The sequence below is a fragment of the Muntiacus reevesi genome, chromosome 2, assembly GCF_963930625.1.
Source record: "Muntiacus reevesi chromosome 2, mMunRee1.1, whole genome shotgun sequence".
Lineage (NCBI taxonomy): Eukaryota > Metazoa > Chordata > Mammalia > Artiodactyla > Cervidae > Muntiacus > Muntiacus reevesi.
Window position 1 is genome coordinate 267572206 of NC_089250.1, and position 19004 is coordinate 267591209.

Consider the following 19004-nt stretch of genomic DNA (forward strand, 5'->3'; position numbering starts at 1 on the left):
GGGGGAAGGTGGGATCAGGACCGTCCCACAAGCTCCTGGAACGACATGTGTGGGAAGAGCCACAGTTTGCCTGCCTCAGCCTGTGTGACCTTGGCTGGGGAACAGTGCATGGGTAGAAGGTGTCCCTAAATGCACCCTCCCTAGCTTCTCTCTTTGTCTCATCATCAGTAAATTGGAGATACCACACTAAACACCCTCTGGTGAGGATTAAATGGGCCCTAGCACATAGCAGGTTCTCTGTAGATGTTAGCCAATGGCCCTTCACTTTGAGGTCAGGCCTCCAGAAGCTCCAGGCTCCCATTAAGGTATAGAGAATCATGGGACTTCTCTGGTGGTCCAGCGGCCAAGACACCATGCTCCCAATGCAGGGGGCCTGGGTTCAATCCCTGGTCAGGGAACTAGATCCCAAATGCAGCAACTAAGAGTTCATATTGCAGCAACTAAAGATTTTGCATGCCACAATGAAGATCAAAGACCTCAAGTTCCAAAACTAAGACATGGCACAGCCCAATAAACAAATAAGTAAAATATTTTAAAAAAGGGGCTTTGCTGGTGGTCCAGTGGTAAGACTTTGCCTTTCAATGCAGGGGGTGTGGGTTCAATCCTCAATTGTGGAGTTAATATCTCACATGTCTCACAGTCAAAACAAACAAACAACAATAAAAACATAAAACAGAAGCAATATGGTAATAAATCCAGTAAAAACTTTAAAAATGGTCCACATCCCAAAAAAAACCCAAACATTACAATCAAAACAAAACAAACCTTTGTTTAAAAAAAAGGTATAGAGAGTCATTTCTTTTTTTTTTTTTTTTAGAGTCATTTCAACAGGAATGTTCACAAGTATTCAGTGGTCTTATTGGCAAAGCCTAGTTCATATGCCCCCCTGTGTGGCATGGGTAGGAAGTCATTCCCACCCAAATTTCAGAGAGTTAGAATGGGGCTATACGTGGGTGCTTGGCCAACCAATTAGGGTTATCTTTGTTCTCTTAAGAAAGCTCTCATTTCCATATTTAACCATAGTAGTGAGTATAGGTTAGGTTATGCTGTAGTAACAGTCTCCAAATCTCAGCTTAGCATAACAAGGTTCTTTCCTCACTTGTGTTATATACTGACTGAGAGGTCTGGACTGTATCTTTCTGGGACCCAAACTGACAGAGCCGCTAGTATCTGGAGTCCTGCTGGTCAAGTGTGGCCCAGGAAAGAACATCCTGGAAGCTTTTGTACCAAAACATATATGCTCTGACATGAAAGTGATACACATAATCTCAGAATGTATTGGCCAAAACTAGTCATGTGGCCTGGATGAACTACAGAGAATCTAGGAAGTTCATATCTACCACATTCCAGAAGATGAGATGGATATACTGGGTTTATGACACTAATAACTCTCACTCTGAGGAAAAAAGAAATTTGGTAGAAATTTCAGAACACTGAGAGACATCCATGAAATGAGTTTTCTATTGTTTGCTTGTCATGCTTTGTCATACGTTTTCTTCTGAGGAGCAAGCTATAAGCAACCTAGACAGCATGTTAAAAAGCAGAGACATCACTTTGCAAACAAAAGGTCCATATAGTCAAAGCTGTGGTTTTTCCAGTAGTCACATACAGATGTGAGAGTCAGACCATAAAGGCTGACTGTTGAAGAATTTATTTCAAACTGTGGTGCTGGAGAAGTCTCTTGAGAGTCCCTTAGACAGCAAGGAGATCAAACCAGTCTATCCTAAAGGAAATGAACCCTGAATATTCATGGGAAGGACTGATGCTGAAGCTGAAGCTCTAATGCTTTGGCCACCTGATGCGAAAAGCTGACTCACTGGAAAAGACCCTGATGCTGGGAAAGACTGAGGGCAAGAGAAGGGGGTGACAGAGGGTGAGATGGTTGGATGGCATCACCAACTCAATGGACATGAATTTGAGCAAACTCTGGGAGATAGTGAAGGACAAGGAAGCCTGGCATACTGCAGTTCATGGGGTTGCAGAGTTGGACATGACTTAGCAACTGAACAACAACATTGTTTGCTTATTCCAAGTCCCACTACGTATCATTCAGCTATCACCATATTGGGTTTCAGCCCTCTGCTTGCTTGGTTTCAACCATTTAATTGTTGGTAGAGATGCCTAGGTATCACCTCTGATACAGAAGTTTCACTGGACACATGACTACACAGCTAAAGACTACATTTCCCAGGCTCCCTTGCATGTGAACAGCTTTTGGCCAATGGGATGCCGGCAGCTTCTGAATTATGGCCTTAAAAAGCAAGGAGGATGGCAACCCTTCCCGTGTCTCCCTTCCTGGTGTGGAGATGTCTTGGACATGGGTGTGTCCACCTTGTACTGTGAGATGGAAGTGCTGTGTTGTGAATGGTGAGGCAACACGCTAGAATCGAAGGCTAGAAGACAGGCATGATCATGGAAGTAAGCACGCCCCAAGATCTTCAGGATGTGTTGGCAAACTGGAGACCCAGGAGAGCTGATGTTTAGTTCCAGTCCAAGTCTGCTGGCCCGAATACCAGGACAGTTGATGATGCAGGTCTTGTCTGAAGGCTGGTAGCTCAAGACCCAGGAAAAGCCAGTGTTCTAATTTAAGTCCAAGGGTGGGAAGAAAGTTAATGTCATAGTCCTAAGATAATGAGACAGAAAGAATTCTTTCTTATTAAGAGGAGGGTCAGTCTTTTCGTTCTATCCAGGCATTTTATGCAATCTACTTCACTAAGTCTACCGATATAATACTGATCTCATGCAACAACACCCTCACAGAAATACCCAGAATAATTTTAGATCAAACATCTGGGCATCCTGTGGTCCACTCAAGCTGACGTGTAAAGTTAGCCATCAGGGGCTTCCCTGGCGGTCTAGTGGTTTAGAATCCACCTGCTAACGCAGGGGACATGGGTTTGGTCCCTGGTCTGGAAAGATTCCACATACCATGGAGCAACTAAATCCTTGTGCCACAACCACCAAGCCAGCGCTCTTGAGCCCACGAGCCACAACTACTGAGCCCATGTGCTGCAACTACTGAAGCTTGTTCACCTACAGTCTGTGCTCTGCAACAAGAGAAGCCACTGTAACGAGAAGCCCATGCACTGCAGCCACTCACTGCACCTAGAGAAAGCCCTGGCAGCAACAAAGATCCAGCACAGCCAAAAATAAATAAATATTAAAAAAATAACCATCATACTTTCTGACACTGTGGAACTATACTCACTGTTAATAGCACTTAGGGTTGCAATTTCTTGGACTGTTACATGAGAGGGGAATAAACTTCTGCATTGTTTAAGCCACTGTTATACTGATCTTTGCTAAAGCAGCTGAACTAGCATGCCATCTTACATTTTCAAAAAATATCTCCTCTCTCTGCTGATCTCTCTCTATTGAGAAGTAGAGTCTAGTTTCCCGTCCCCAGAAGCAGAGTGGGCTCCTGACTGCTACGTAGCTGTTGCAACATGGCAGAATTGACACTGTATGATTTTGGAGGTCAGATCAGGAAAGGCAGTGCAATTTCTTCTTTGTTAGCTGAAATTCTCTTGAAACCGTCAGCCATCAGGCAATAGTTTGGCTGTCCCAACGCCACTAAGCTGTAAGGCAGCTCAAACTATCCCACACTAAGAAACCACAGGAACAGAAGGAAATGGCAACCCACTCCAGTATTCTTGCCTGGAAATTCCATGGACAGAGGAGCCTGGTGCACTATAGTCAAAGGGGTTGCGAAGAGTCGGACATGACTGAATACATACACACACACACACACACACACACGAATATCTGTGATGAGTATCTTTCTACCACCTTCAGCTCAACATGTTCCAAAGTGAAATGATCACCTTTGGATTCTCCTGTCAATTTTGTTGTCCTGTTTTCATCCTTTGTAGGATTTTTTGCATTGGAAAAAAGGTCAACTTTGTCCTCACTCCTACTCAATAGTTTTTTAATATTTATGAAAGTGAAAGTCACTCAGTCGTGTCCGACTCTCTTGCGATCCCATGGACTATATACAGTCCATGGAATTCTCCAGGCCAGAATACTGGAGTGGGTAGCCGTTCCTTTCTTCAGGGGATCTTCCCAACCCAGAGATCGAACCCAGGTCTCCCGCACTGCCGGAGGATTCTTTACCAACGGAACCACTAGGGAAGCCCAAGGATACTGGAATGGGTAGCCTATCCCTTCTGCAGTGGATCTTCCTGACCCAGGAATCGATCCAGGGTCTCCCGCATTGCAGGAGGATTCTTTACCAACTAAGTCACTAGGGAATTCTTTTAATATCTATATGTAATGGCTAACCTTAGAAACTAGAATTCCCTCTAAGATTTAAAAGGATTCTCTGAGCTTTCTTTAACTTAGCTGGAAGAGACAACCATATATACAACAATGAAATTTATAGGGAGAATTGAATGTCGGTATCAGTGGATTTGTTTAACACTGTTTTTGGTCCATGGTTGGTGCCTAATAAATGTTTCTTTGTGTGGATACAAAAAAAAAAAAAGGAACCACATGGAAAGTCTTGAGGCTCCATGAAAATAGAGAGATGCTCCATCAGGTCCCAACACCCCTCAGTCTCCCTGCTCTTCCAGTTCTAACCATCATCTGACTACAGAGGTTGAGTGACCCCAAGCTGGAACTGCCCACGGAACCTGGCTCAATCTCACTATCCATGGGTCTATCAAAGATAATAAAATAATTGTTGTTTTAAGCCACTAAGCTCTGGGATGACTTGTTACACAGTGACAGGGAACCAGTACATCCAGCATAACTTTTATAACCTGAGAAATGGGTTCATTTTTAATATGTCTAAGCAGAAACTCTATTCGTTGTTCTTCACCTCAGAAACTTACCTAAATCAGCCACCAGGCCCTCTGACCCTCAATAACTTAGCATTTACAGCACGTTAGCCCTCTCCTCTGCAGCCCACCCTCAATGTGCAAAGAGTTCTTCTTTGCCTGGTGTGGTAATCAGTTTCTTTTTTTAAATGGAAGTACAGTTGATTTACAATATTGTGTTACTCTCAAGTGCTGCTGTTGTTTAGTCACCAGCTCATATCCGACTCTTTTGTGACCCTATGGAGTGTAGCCCGCCAGGCTCCACTGTCCATAGGATTTCCCAGGCAAGAATACTGGAGTGGATTGCCATTTCCTTCTCGAGGGGATCGTCCCAACACAGGGATCAAACCTGCGTCTCCTGCTTGGCAGGTGAATTCTTTACCACTGAGCCACCAGGGCCCTCAAGTGTATAGCAAAGTAATTCAGTCACGTTGTTCAGTCACCCAGTCGTGTCCTACACTTTGTGACCCCGTGGACTGCAGCATGCCAGGTTCCCTGTCCCTCACTGTCTCTCAAAGTTTGCCCAAGTTCATGTCCATTGCATCAGTGATGCCATCCAGCCATCTCATCCTCTGACACCTGCTTCTGCTTCTGCCCTCAATCTTTCCCAGCATCAGGGACTTTTCCAATGAGTCGGCTCTTCACATCAGGTGACCAAAATAGCATCAGTCCTTCCAGTGAGTATTCAGGGTTGATTTCCCTTAAGATTGACTGGTTTTATCTCATTCCTGTCCAAGGGACCCTCCAGAGTCTTCTCCAGAACTACAGTTCGAAGGCATCAATTCTTCGGCACTCAGACTTCTTTACGGTCCAGCTCACAACCGCACGTGACCACTGGGAAGACCATAGCCTTGACTATATGGACCTTTGTCGGCAGAGTAGTATCACTGCTTTTCAACACACTGTCTAGGTTTGTCGTAGCTTTCCTGCCAAGAAGCAATAGTCTTCTGATTTCATGGCCGCAGTCACCATGCACAGTGATTTTAGAGACCATGAAGAGGAAATCTGTCACTACTTCCGCCATTCAGTCATACGTATCCATATCCATATCCATATAAATATGTGTGTGTGTGTGTATTCTTTATCATATTCTTTTCTAAGCTGTTTAAAATTTTTTATTTCCTTATTTATTCTATTTTTGGCTGTGCTGGGTCTCTGTTGTTGCACTCAGGCTTTCTCTATTTGTGGTGAGTGGGGCCTCTCTGTGTAGTTACGCCGCATGGGCTTCTGGTTGTGGTGGCTTCTCTTGTGAAGCAAAGGCTCTAGGGCACTCAGGCTTCAGCAGTTGTGGCACGTGGGCTCAGCACTCCCGGCTCCAGAGTACAGGATCACAGGCCTAGTTATTCTGTCGCATATAGAATCTTTCTGGACCAGGGATGGAACGCACGTCCCCTGCGTTGGCAGCTGGATTCTTAACCACTGGACCACCAGGGAAGTCCTCCGTTATAATTTATTATTAAAAGATACTGAAGGACTTCCCTGGTGGCCCAGTGACTCAGATTCCGCACTCACAACGCAGGCATCCCAGGTTCAATCCCTGGTCAGGGAACTGGACCCACATGCTGCAATGAAAGATCCTACATACCACATGAAGACTGAAGATCTTGCATACCACCACTAAGGCCCGGCACACCAAATAAATCAATATTTTTAAAAAGGCATCAAAAATGAAAGAGCAAATGACAATATAAAAAAATTTAAAGTAAAAAAAGAAAGAACCAAAAAACAGAAAAGAAAGCCCTGTCCAAGTGACACAGTTGACCTGAGACAGCACCCACAAGAACTGGACAATTTTGGCAAATCCATCTCCTTCTCCAGGCTCTGTTTTCCTCATCTGTAAATAGGCTGTACTTATCTTAGATGTGGCTCAGAGGTTAAAGCATCTGCCTGCAATGCAGGAGACCTGGGTTCAATCCCTGGGTTGAGAAGATCCCCTGGAGAAGGAAATGGCAACCCACTCCAGTATTCTTGCCTGGAGAATCCCATGGAGGAAGAGCCAGGGGGTTGCAAAGAGCTCCACACGACTGAGTGACTTCACTTTCACTATCCTAGATGTATTAGTTATCTGTTGTTGTGTAACTGATTGCCCTCAAACCTAGCAACTTAAAGCAACAATAAATGTTTATTGTCTCACATAGTTTCTGAGGGTTGGCAATCCATTGAGTGGCTTAGGTGGGTGGTTCTGCCTAGGATCTCCCATGAGGTTGCAATCAGGATGTTGGTGGGGACAGCTGTCATCGGAAGGCTTGACTGGGGCTGGAGGATGTGCTTCCAAAGTCGCTCATTCCCGTGGCTGGAGGACTTGGTTCCTCCACATTGTTTCTCCAGAGGATGATTGCTTGAATGTCCTTACAACATGGCAGCTGCTTTCTCTAATAAAGCAAATGATCCAAGAGAGAGCAAGGCAGAACCTGCAGTGACTTTTATGACCTAACCTTGAAAGTTACACTTTGTCATTTCCACAATATCCTATTAGTCATACTGTCAACCTGTTCAGTATGGGAGGGAACTACACATGGGCGTGAATACTTGTAGGTCTCATTGGGGGCCCATTGTGGAGTTGGGCTTCAAAGTTCTGATATAGCATCTTTATTATTGTAAACAATTTTGACTTCAGAGCTATCGCAAAGATTCCCCCTCCCCCAACCAATTAACAGTTGTACTGTTTAGACATCTGTGGCTGCATTAAAAGCCCTTTCTTCCTTTTCTGTAACTGGGATGGAAGGAGGGCTAATTCATTGGGCTGGAATAACACACAAATAAAGCCAATTTCTAAATTAATAGGAAACACTGTTTCTCCCAAAGACATGCTTTCTTACTCACAGAGAAACTTTGTTCTCTAAAATTATCAAGCAGTTAAAAATTCTATCAGTAGAAATGCAACATTCCACTCTTGCCTGTGGGATCTAACTTGTTGGATACAGAGTAGCAGCTTCAATTTCCAACTCAAGAGCAGAGCAAAGGCTTTCTGGACCCAACAGTCCACACCCACATTAATCTTGTAGTTTGCAAAGATACAGAACCCTGGTTCCTTTCACAGTCCACCAACTGCTTGGCTTTGAACCTATCATATAGTCGTCACCTAAACTCTACATTTCCTCCAAATCCAACAATAACTCTACCTTTTCCTCTGTCAATATGCTCCATGATTGCTCTGCTGTGTCATCTCCATCATCTTCATGGGTCAATAAACTTTATTGACGGTCAATAAACTGGTCAATAAACTGGTGGTGTTAGGCTGATGGACTAAGACACTATAATCTTCAATTTCCATGGCTCCCAGGCACCCTGGGAAATAGATTCCCTTCTCTCTCTCTCTTTTTTTTTTTTTTTAGATTCCCTTCTCTTATAGGCTAAACCATTCATCATCTGACCCAGCCAATTTTTCTAATCCCAGTTCTTTTTTCTTCTATTTTCTTTTTACAAGGAGATATAATCATTTCCATACATTAAAGTGCATGTCTTATGTGTAGAGATCAAGGAATTTTTAATTATGTGCATGGGCCTCCCAAGTGGTTCAGTGGTAAAGAATCTGCCTGCCAATTCGGGAAACACAAGAGATGCAGGTTCAGTCCCTGGGCTGGGAAAAAACCCCGGAGAAGGAAATAGCGAACTACTCCCGTATTCTCGCCTGGGAAATCCCATGGACAGAGGAGTATGCCAGGAGGTCCCAAAGAAGGGACACCACTGAACACAGAACAGCACCAGCTCAAGTAAGTATAGCACATTTCTAGCACCCCAGGAGCCCCTCTTGGGGTCCCTCTCTGTCCACACCCTGCCAATCTATCACTTTTTGAACTTCAAATTCCTTTTTTTTTTTTCCACACACACATAAACATTCATAGACGTTAGTCATCTGGAACGTCCTGCCTCAAGAAATGCTATTTTTGACTTCTGATATTCCTTGTCTCCTGCGAAGGGCTCGCGTTCCCCCTGAAACTTTTGAAAATACTGCAGGAATGAAGAAAAGTTACAGCTGCGACTCACCGCTTAGCCGGTAGAACGGCGCCACGACCAGTTCCTAAAGGGAAACGCAGACTGGATAGTCACGTGACAGGTGCCGAGCCCTCCAGGAGCAGGTGAGGCAGGTGCGGTACGGGCTCCGCGCAGCCCTGCGGGGCAGAGGCGCGCGGCGGCCATTTTGAGGGGCGGTCACGTGAGAGGACGTACGCTCAGCGGGGCGCTCACGTGACCAGGGGCGTGCTGCGGCCGCCCGGGCGGACCCGGCGAGAGGCGGCGGCGGGAGCGGCGGTGATGGACGGGTCCGGGGAGCAACCCAGAGGCGGGGGTGAGGCGGGAGGCAGACGGGCGGGGGGAGGGCGAGCCCCCAGCCGACCGACCCCACGATCCCTCCTGCCGGTGTGGGGCCGTGCGATCGCCAAGCACTCCGGCATAGAAACTCCCGGGTCCGGCACTGCCAGCCTCCACCCACTCCCTCCCCGGGGGTCCCCGGCTCTCCGGCCTCAGCGTCCCGATCCCTTCCCGCCTGCTGCTCTCTGACCCCCAAGGAGCGGGAGAACCCCATAATCCAAGCCCCGGGGGCAGGCCCGGGCTTGTCGCCGGCACCACTTCCTGGTGGGAGGGGCGGGTCTCCCCCTCAGTCGCCTCAGGCCAGGGGTCTGGACCTGTGAAGTGTTCCCTCAGCCTCCTCCCCCCGCCCCGGCAAGAATGAAGGATAACAGGCCCAGGACCCCTGCCTCTTTCTTCATCGGGGATTCAGCTGCCTGGGCCCTCACTTCACTTTATCTATGAGGGACCCAGAAATGCAGAGCCCCCTAGCGTTGTCCTCCCCCAGAGATCAGGAGCCACTCCAGTTCCTTGGATTCCCCTAGGACCCAAGAGTCCAGGCACCTCTTCCCTCCTTTCTCCTCTAGGGCCCACCAGCTCTGAGCAGATCATGAAGACAGGGGCCCTTTTGCTTCAGGGGTGAGTTTGAGGTCTGATTATTGCGGAACGGACTTGAGGAATGAGGCCCCATTCTGATTCTGCATCCCCACAACTCCGTTCCCACTCTAGTTTCATCCAGGACCGAGCAGGGCGAATGGGGGGAGAGACACCGGAGCTGGGCTTGGAGCAGGTGCCCCAGGACGCATCCACCAAGAAACTGAGCGAGTGTCTCAAGCGGATTGGAGATGAATTGGACAGTAACATGGAGCTGCAGAGGTGTAGCCCCTGGGACCTAGAAGTCCAGCCACTCGGCCCCTTCTCTCTCAGAACCCAGGAGTCCCAACTCCCAACCCCCATTTCCACTGGGAGACTGGAGTCCAGCCCCACTGCCCCCTTTTCCTTCAGACCCAGAGGTCCAGGGCCCCATCACTCAACTCAGCACTCTGGACTCCCAGCCTTCCATGCCCTGGGATCTTGAAACTCTCCTTCATGGAGTCTTTTCCCCCAGTTTCCATCTTGTGGCTCTCCCCCATGATGGCCTCTTTTGATTTCAGCCTGGCTCGGGCCTCGGGTTTTATCTTTGGTTTGGGGTGGACACCAGAGTTGCCACACTGTGCCTGATCCTCCCTCCCCAACACTGGCTCTTCCCTCTCTTGCAGGATGATTGCGGCCGTGGACACAGACTCTCCCCGAGAGGTCTTTTTCCGAGTGGCAGCTGAAATGTTTTCTGACGGCAACTTCAACTGGGGCCGGGTTGTCGCCCTTTTCTACTTTGCCAGCAAACTGGTGCTCAAGGTGGGCAGCTGCAGGGCCCTGAGCCCAGGGAGGTTCCCTTCAGGCCTATGAGGACCTGGGAGTCAGGAGGTCAACCCTTGGGACAGCCCAGGAACCACAGAGAGAATGGAGAGAGTCAGTTATGGGCCACTCATCAGCTTTTTCATTCATGTATTTATTCACTCAGCACAGGCTTCCCTGGTGGCTCAGATGGTAAAGAATCTGCCTGCTAATGCAGGAGACCGAGGTTCAATCCCTGGGTCAGAAAGATCCCCTGGAAAAGGAAATGGCAACCCACTCCAATATTCTTGCCTAGAGAATTCCATAGACAGAAGAGCCTGGCCAGCTATAGTCTACGGAGTCGCAAAGAGTCGGACACAACTGAGCGACCCACACAGACATACACATTCATTCAACAAACATTTATTGGGCTTATGATGTGTGCGACCTGTGCTTGGCACCCAGGACACAGAACAGAACTAGGTTAGGTCCCTGCTCTCCGGGAGCCTATGTTGTATGATGAGTGCTGAGCAAAGTAAACTCTGGTGACATGATTGTGCAAAGGAGCCACAAGACCACTTCTCAGAGGAGGTGACATTAAAGCCTAAGATGGAATGACAAGAAAGATGCAGTGATATATACATAAATGGTGAAAAATGTATCTGGTAGAGGGCGCAGCACATGCAAAGGACCTGAGGTAGCACCAAGCCTGGTGTGTTGAAGGCAATGAGGAGGCCCACGTGACTAGAACAGAGTGAGGAGAGGGAGAAGGTGAGTGATGAGGGCAGATTGCAAGGGGTCTTGTGGGCCTCTGTAAAGACCAGCCAGCTTTACTCTTGAGTGTAGCAAGAGTGATTGGCTGGTTTTAAACAAGAGTGAGGTGACCCGATTTATAAGCAGAAAAGATTTTTCTAGCAAGGATTGTTGTTGTTCAATCGCTAAGTCGTGTCCAACTCTTTGTGACCCCATGAACTGAAGCATGCCAGGCTTCCCTGTCCTTCACTGTCTCCCGGAGTTTGCTCAAACTCATGTCCATTGAGTCAGTGATGCCATCTAACCATCTCATCCTCTGTCTAGCAAGGACAGCAAAATATTAATTGTAGAATCTAGGTTGTGTGTATATGCTTGTTGACTATAAAATTCTTATGGTTTTTCTGAAGATTCTTATGATAAAATATTGGGGGAGGGGAGGCCCAGTAAATTATTTTGGCCATTGTGGGTAGAAAAAGGGATCCTGAGGCACAAAGGCAGAAACTGGAAAGCTGACGAGGGGTACCTATAATAGTTCTGGTGAATGGGTGACTGAGGTGGCAGCAATGGCGGTGGGGAAGTAGATTCCTTTATGTGTTTGCAAGATTGAGCTGATGGGGCTTGAATGTAAGAGGTGAGAGGGACAGCAGTCAGGGTGGTAGGAGGGCTTATATGGAGCTGGGGACAACAGCTGAGAAGCAGTGAGATAAAGGATGCGAAGGAAAGCTAAGGAAGGTGAAGAGTACGTCATGGGTATAGAGGGTCTCAGGCCTTACCTGGCCTGAAGATCAGAAAGTCCTCTCTGGGGAAGTGACATCAGACCTGAGCTCTGAGGGGTGATTGGAAAAGGTTGAGGCCTGCTGAGGCAGAAGAATCAGCATGTGCCAAGGTCCTGAAGCAGGTGAAGAATTTGGTGGGAATAAAGATGTGGAAGAAGGGCAATGAGGTGCAGAAACCAAGAGGAAAACTGGAATGTGATCAAGTCAGAGCCATCACACAGGGCCTTGAGGGCCAAGCTGTGCTTTTGATTTTTCATCCGAGGTACCAGGGAGCCATAAGATGGTTTGTGAACAGGGCAGTTGATAGGGACGAGATCCACATTGCAGTTTGTGAGGCTTATTCTGACTGAGAGTGGAAAAGAGACTGCAGAAGGGCAGGAGGGAGACAGCGTGAGAAGGGAGGCTGGGGGCCAATCGCCCCAGGCAGTGGGGACAAGGCTCAGTCCCTGAGGCCCACCCCACTTCCCACAGGCCCTGTGCACCAAGGTGCCCGAGTTGATCAGGACCATCATGGGCTGGACATTGGACTTCCTTCGAGAGCGGCTGCTGGGCTGGATCCAGGACCAGGGTGGTTGGGTGAGACCTCTACCCCACCCCATCCCCCCACTCCTCTTGGGCCCCTGGACCTTCCTGTGCCCACCATAGGAGTGCGCCCTCCCCCATTTTGGGGTCGTATGTCTGATCAACCCCTGATCCACAGGGTGCCCAATGACCTGTCCATGACCCTTGACCTCATGACCTCTGACCTCCTAGTGACCCCTAACCTGATGCCCTGCTGCCCTCCCTCGTGCCTCCCTCCAGTTCCTCTGGAATCCCTCAAGTTCTATGATAATCCTTTAACTCCCCCACTCATAGGCCCTTGCCCCTACTCATACCCTCTGACCCCTCCCTGACCCCTCATGTGCTGGCCCAGGGGCTGCCCCTTGGCTGAGTCGCTGAAGTGCCTGCTGTCCCTGTCCCCAGGATGGCCTCCTCTCCTACTTTGGGACACCCACGTGGCAGACAGTGACCATCTTTGTGGCTGGAGTGCTCACTGCCTCACTCACCATCTGGAAGAAGATGGGCTGAGGCCATCAACTGCCTTGGACTTTTTCTGCATAAATTATGGCATTTTTCAAGGGGGGGGCGGGTTTGGGGGCCATGGGAGTTTTTCTTACTTTTGTAATTATTGGGGTGGGGCAGGGTAGGGAGGAGTGGTCTTGCGAGGGTGGGTGCAATAAACCTCTTTCGGACCACCCTTCGGAGTCTGAGTCACTGGGCCCGCTTCCTGGCTGTTGCAGGACACCAGGCTTCATGCGCTGACCCATCTTTTTCTGAGGGTAACCAGTGCCCTCTGTGGGTCAGTGGCGAGTTAAATCGTGGCTCTGCCCTCAAGGAGCCCACAGTCCTGAGGGGAACCGAGGCGACTTGAATCACCCTTGTCCTTGTCACAGCCCAGGGTGTTGTGTTGGAGGGAGCACTGGGCCAGGCCCCAGCCTGACAGAGGCTGGGGCGGGGGTGGCGGTTGTGGAGGTCAGGGCAGCAGGGTGCAAAGCAGGCCTCCTGAACCCCAGGAACTAGGGCCCGGAAGCTTCCACCACATGGGACTACAGGAAGTTGTATATTTACTGAGGAGGAGAAACGGGGAAGAAGCGGGTGTGCAGACTTCAGGAGGACTAGAACAGGGGTAGGGCGCGGGCCTTTTGGGGAAGCCCCTGGATGTTGGATGGCTGAGGAGGCTGGAGAGGGTCCAAGGGAGACTCTGGAGGAGGCCTGAGCAAGAATTGTCTGGGCGGAGGAGGGACACGAGCAGAGATTGACAGGTTTTGCGGGGAGGAGTCTGGGGTCTGGCCCTATGCCTTCAGAACCGGAGCCAGCATGTGGGAAGATGCTGAGCTCGGGAAGAGCCACTGGTCCGCTAGTGGACTCTGTGCCCCCCATACAGGGGGCCTAGGTTCAATCCTTGATCAGGGAACTATTAATAGATCCCAAACTAAAAGATCCCTCCTGCTGAAACAAAGATCCTATGTCCTCAACTAAGACCTGGTGCAGCCAAGCAATTGTTTTTCTTTTAAAAGGACTTCCCTGGTGGTCCAGAGGTTAAGACTCCACCAGCCAATGCAGGGAACGTGGGTTCTGATCCCTGCTCTGGGAAGATTCCACATGCCACGGGGCAACTAAACCCGTGAGCCGCGACTACTCAAACGCGCGCTCTAGAGCCCGTTCTCCCCATAGAAGTTACCACAATGAGAAGCCCACACACCACAACTAGAGTAGCCCCCACTTGCCACAGCTAGAGAAAGTCCACATGCAGCCAGGGAGACCCAGCACAGCCAAGAATAAACGAATAAAGTTTTTAAAAAGAAGGGGACTCTGCAAAGGGGATTATGGAGAATAAGGTCACTGGGATAGCCACAGTTGGTTGTCATCTTCTGTCCCCCTCTGTGTCTTTGCCTTTCTCTGACCCCCTGTCTCTGTCCCTGTCTCCCTGGGTCTCCTGTCTTCCCTCATCCCCCATCCCTCTCCAACAGCCCTACTTCAGATCACCTTTATCACACCCTTCCTCTCCCTCCACCTGGGAGCCCTTTCCAGGTCACTGCTCCTCTAGCCCAAGACTAAAGGTCTGGGGCTGCGGTGTGCAATCTGGTGAATGAGTAACTCAGGCCCCATTGTGACTGAGTGCCTGGGGCAACTGCCCCTCCCCCACAGGCTTCCCCAGAGGCACCCGGAGAGGGGAGAGATGGAGGTCTGATAAAGTAGCTGTGAGGGGAGACTGAGTCACCGCCCAGAGAGAGGGGACAATATGGCCACAGGCAGGAGCCCAGGGAAAACATCAAGGGAACTAAAAAGACAGTAAGACTCAGAGACAAAGCACTCAGGGCAGCACCTTGGGGGAGGCAGCCAGACTTGGGGCCCAGCCAGGCCCAGTTCCCCGGGGCCCAGCCAGCATGCAGTCCACCCCCCAGGAGATGAGGTCAGTGAGCGGGCCTCACCGCCCCCCCCCCCCCCCCCCCCACCGCCGGAGCCCCTTCCGGAGCTGAGTTCAGCATGACTCAGCGCGGCTGCTAGCCTGGCTCTGGGCCAAGACACCCCTTGAGGACCCCAGATACCAGCCTGGCTGGCCTCCCCCTGATCAGGGGGTACTCTGCCCAAGCTGTTTGGAGAACCTTCTCTGCAAGGAGGGGCCCTGACCTCTGCCCCCAACACCCCTGCGGCCTCAGCTTTCCGCCCCAGCCCGCCAGCTGCCTCCATTAGGGCACTTACAGAGGGTCAAATTCTTGTCTTTGTTTCTCCTTTCCCCCCAACAACGGGGAGCTCCTTGAGGGCAGAGTCCTGTTGTGAACCAGATCTGCCACACAGGCAATAGCCTGGCCCAGATACACTTTAAAAACGTCCATTGGTTGAAGACAGCCTTCCATCCACAGGTCCCCAGGCCCTTCTTGTTTACCCGGGAACTAGTGCTTCTCTGTGATCTTGAAGAATGTGTCAGGCAAGACAGGGACAACTTCAGAGAGGTTACTTCAGAGCCAAAAAAGAATTCTCAGTTTCTGGCTGCCTTCAAAATAATCTTCAGGAAATCCAGTCTCAGAGAGAACCCCCACAAAGTTCCAGTTCACCCCCTCCCAAACTCAGTTCCCAGGGAAAAAAAGAGGCTCCTAAAACAGCCCCTAGGTATTCCAAGTGGCCCAGACTATCTTCCCAGGGCTTCAAAGGATTCTCCAAGACTCCTGACCTCCTTAAAAAGCCCTTACAAGGCTTCCAGAAACATTTCCCCCCCTCCCCACTCTGGGGCTGAACCCCAGGGCTCTACAGCTGTCTTTTTAATCTTGCAGATCACCTCCAGGGTCTAAAGACCTTCCCCAGGAAGTTTCCAGAAAAATAGGGACTTCCACTGAACTCTAAAGCTGCAGAAACTGCCCTCTCCCCCGACTTTTGAACCCCAAGGCTCCAGGTCCTTGGGGTTCCCAGAAACATCATCTCACAGTTTTCCAAACTTCTCACTGCTCCAGGGACCCTCTTATCTCCCAGAGCAAATGCCAGTCTTCTGGAGGTTTCCGCATCTCTAAGGAACCCCCAGGGTTCCAGTAACGTCCATGCTCTGACACAACGCCAGAAACCAGCTTACTTTCCTGAGACACCCTGGAGGACCCAGGGATCATTACTTTGCAGGGCTCCCAGTGTCTTCATTAATCGTTCATCTATCAGTGAGACCCCTCGAGAATCCCTTGGCTTCCCAGAATTAGCCCCAAAGCCCTTGCATAATGCGAAAACCCCCAGCCCCCCATTTCCCATTTCACAACTCCCTTCTGGTACAGGCACATGACTCTCCCACCTCGGGGCGGGGAGCTGGAAGCCCCATTTGCTCCTGATTGGTCACTCGCGGGCACCAGGTCCCGCCTCCCGCCACCGCAGATTGGCCCACTGCTCTCCCTGACCGCCCCACTTCCGAGGGCCCGCGCGCTATAAAAGAAGCCGCCTTGCCCACAGGCTTTTGAAGTGCGCTCGGCGGCCCCGCGGATCTGTCTCTTGCTTCAACAGTGCTTGGACGGAACAGACCCAGGGACGCCCCTTGCTCCAGCCTCCGACCACCCTCCAACCTTTTTTCCAGTCGCAACCTCCGGAGTCAGCCACCCAGCTGTCCGCGATCACCGGGACCAGCCACCATTTTTTAACTCCTTATTACCGATCAATCATGAGCTCCCAGATTCGTCAGAATTATTCTACCGAGGTGGAGGCCGCCGTCAACCGCCTGGTTAACATGCAACTGCGGGCCTCCTACACCTACCTCTCTCTGGTGAGGTTCCCCAAGACGCCCCCAACCGCGCACCTCCCGCCCTCTGCGCACGCGCTGGCCTTCTTTGTCCCCTTCGAAAGTGCAGAGTCCGGTTGCCTGGCCTCGCCTCCTGCTTACCATTGTTCCCGCCATCTCTTCCTACAGGGCTTCTATTTCGACCGCGACGATGTGGCTCTGGAGGGTGTGGGTCACTTTTTTCGCGAATTGGCCAAGGAGAAGCGCGAGGGCGCGGAGCGTCTGTTGAAACTGCAAAACCAGCGTGGCGGCCGCGCCCTCTTCCTGGACGTGCAGGTAAATAGTGTGTGGGCAGCGGACTACATCTCCCAACAACCCCTTCGCTAGAGACCCCTTGACTGTAGCGGTTTGGGTACCGCATAGGCTCTTGGGAGGCCGAGTTCAGTCTTGTGTGGATTTTTATGGCTGGAAATGGAGGCGCAGCCGTTCACTCAAGACGTGGCGGTCCAGGACGCAGCGTGTTGTGTTTTGGGACGTGTGGTTTGTAGGATAGTGAGGATGAAAGATACACGCTCTTGGGCTTTTTTTTTTTCTGACTAAACTCTTTACTCTGGCAACTACTGGAAAATCAGTTTTTAGTTCTTTCTAGAGTGTCTAGTACTGAGCCGTTTCTGTTTTCGTTATAGAAGCCATCTCAAGATGAGTGGGGTAAAACCCAGGACGCTATGGAAGCCGCCCTTCTCGTAGAGAAGAACCTGAATCAAGCCCTGTTGGATCTGCATGGCCTGGCTTCTGCCCGCGGAGACCCCCACGTAAGTATCTCTTTTCATGTCTGCCCATCCTAAGACCTTACTCAGAATGATCCTTACATTCCAGCTAAGCACTGACCATTTGAATGAGCAGATTCTCTTCTTAGACTCCTTCTCCGATCTGTCCCATTATTAGATCTGTAAGTGGCAACATTTTCTCTTGTGTTCCTCAGATCTGTGATTTCCTGGAGAACCACTTCCTAGATGAGGAAGTGAAACTCATCAAGAAGATGGGTGACCACCTGACCAACCTCCGCAGGCTGGCTGGTCCCCAGGCTGGGTTGGGCGAGTATCTCTTCGAGAGGCTCACCCTCAAGCACGACTAGGAGCTTCTGGAGACCAGTGGCCTTTGAAGAACCCACCTAACATCAGGGCTGCTTGAAGCCCCTCTCTGCAGCTACTAGGCAGCTTTTTAACATCCTGGAGCCCTCTCTCAAGCCTTGGACCAAATGGAAACAATAAAGCTTTTTGCAGCATATCCTGGTTTTGTGTGTGTATCATGGTGGGGAAAAGGTGGGGTCTCTTTTCACATAGCTGGCTGGACTGGGCTGGCAGGGAGAAAGGAGTTGATTCTGTTTACTGTTCTAAGACATAACACCTGTGGGGTGTTGCAGTAGTTCTCTGCTTCACCATACTGTTAACTGCCCTTCCTAAAATGGTAGAGCCCAGACACCAGGGAGAGTCTGGTAAAACCTGGGGTTGGTAACTGGAAGCAGACAACTGTTAATCAGTAGCTAGAAACTGGTTCAGATGAGTTACGTTGCCAGGCACTTGCCGAGCTCTGAAAGTTACTGTCTGTGGCTCAATTCTGGGAGGCTCAGTATTAAGAGTTGCCAGCTCCATTTTCTGTGGGTGATTGAGACAATTACTGTGTAAATTACCCATGGTAATCAGGATGCACACCCAGATCTGACCTCCAAAGGCTGCTTGTGTGGAATTCAAGGCACATAATAGGTAGAATCTGGCCCGTGAGTCTGAGCAACTGAGAGCACATCATGCGAAACAGGTACTGAGCCAGGGTTCAGGGCTCAGCACTATGAAATTATCCAAATGAGAATAGAAGCTTGAAGATGCCCTAGCAGGCAGCTGCTATGTGCAAGCGGGGGGTGGGGGTGGGGTGCGGGGGAAGGGGGACAAAAGCTGACCCCTACCCCCATCCTGTTTTTGGTAGACAAGCACCAAGCCCTTTCTGGTAATTCGGGTGGGGGAGGGGACTTCTGGTGTCTGGTGCAAACAGTGGCTAACAGAAGCAAGATAACACGTCCAAATTCAAACAATCAGAGCTTTCCCCTGAAAAGCGATTGGTTTGGAGATGCACATGTAGCCTAGGGAAGATTAGAACTTAAAAGTTTTTTTCCACAAATAGCCATCCAGGGGACAGTAAGGCCAAAGTGCAGAGGCCAGAGTCCCTAGTAGAAACATGGTCTGAACTAGTGCTGTCCAACAGAAATTTTTGCAA

General features: G+C 50.0%; 2 protein-coding genes and 1 long non-coding RNA gene across 4 annotated transcripts; 2 read left to right on the plus strand and 1 right to left on the minus strand.

The window, feature by feature from the left end:
* Window positions 1-298: 298 nt before the first annotated feature.
* Window positions 299-8949, minus strand: LOC136161530 (uncharacterized). The gene is made up of 3 exons (XR_010661739.1): window positions 8805-8949; window positions 6952-7189; window positions 299-2580 (listed from the first exon to the last, which is right to left on the minus strand). It is a non-coding gene; the product is annotated as an uncharacterized lncRNA (long non-coding RNA).
* A 61-nt stretch (window positions 8950-9010) lies between these two features.
* BAX (BCL2 associated X, apoptosis regulator) lies at window positions 9011-13128 on the plus strand. 2 transcript variants are annotated; one of them, XM_065920705.1, is made up of 6 exons: window positions 9011-9105; window positions 9692-9743; window positions 9834-9980; window positions 10364-10499; window positions 12479-12583; window positions 12971-13128. In XM_065920705.1, exons 1-6 carry the CDS (start codon window positions 9072-9074, stop codon window positions 13073-13075), a joined length of 579 nt encoding a protein of 192 aa, XP_065776777.1. In that variant the 5' UTR covers window positions 9011-9071; the 3' UTR covers window positions 13076-13128. The 2 variants fall into 2 exon arrangements, with proteins under 2 accessions (XP_065776777.1, XP_065776778.1); XM_065920706.1 differs by lacking the exons at window positions 9692-9743; window positions 9834-9980 and having other exon boundaries at window positions 9047-9105.
* Window positions 13129-16463: 3335 nt separating this feature from the next.
* FTL (ferritin light chain) lies at window positions 16464-17997 on the plus strand. The gene is made up of 4 exons (XM_065920707.1): window positions 16464-16781; window positions 16926-17072; window positions 17423-17548; window positions 17719-17997. Exons 1-4 carry the CDS (start codon window positions 16680-16682, stop codon window positions 17869-17871), a joined length of 528 nt encoding a protein of 175 aa, XP_065776779.1. The 5' UTR covers window positions 16464-16679; the 3' UTR covers window positions 17872-17997.
* The last annotated feature ends 1007 nt before the right edge of the window (window positions 17998-19004 follow it).

Coding starts and splice junctions, on each gene's coding strand:
- FTL (XM_065920707.1), top strand. CDS start 16,680: ATGAGCTCCCAGATTCGTCAGAATTATTCTACCGAGGTGGAGGCCGCC. Junction 16,782..16,925: donor CCTACACCTACCTCTCTCTG/GTGAGGTTCCCC, acceptor CTCTTCCTACAG/GGCTTCTATTTCGACCGCGA. Junction 17,073..17,422: donor CCCTCTTCCTGGACGTGCAG/GTAAATAGTGTG, acceptor TTTTCGTTATAG/AAGCCATCTCAAGATGAGTG.
- BAX (XM_065920705.1), top strand. CDS start 9,072: ATGGACGGGTCCGGGGAGCAACCCAGAGGCGGGG. Junction 9,981..10,363: donor AGTAACATGGAGCTGCAGAG/GTGTAGCCCCTG, acceptor CCTCTCTTGCAG/GATGATTGCGGCCGTGGACA. Junction 10,500..12,478: donor CCAGCAAACTGGTGCTCAAG/GTGGGCAGCTGC, acceptor CACTTCCCACAG/GCCCTGTGCACCAAGGTGCC.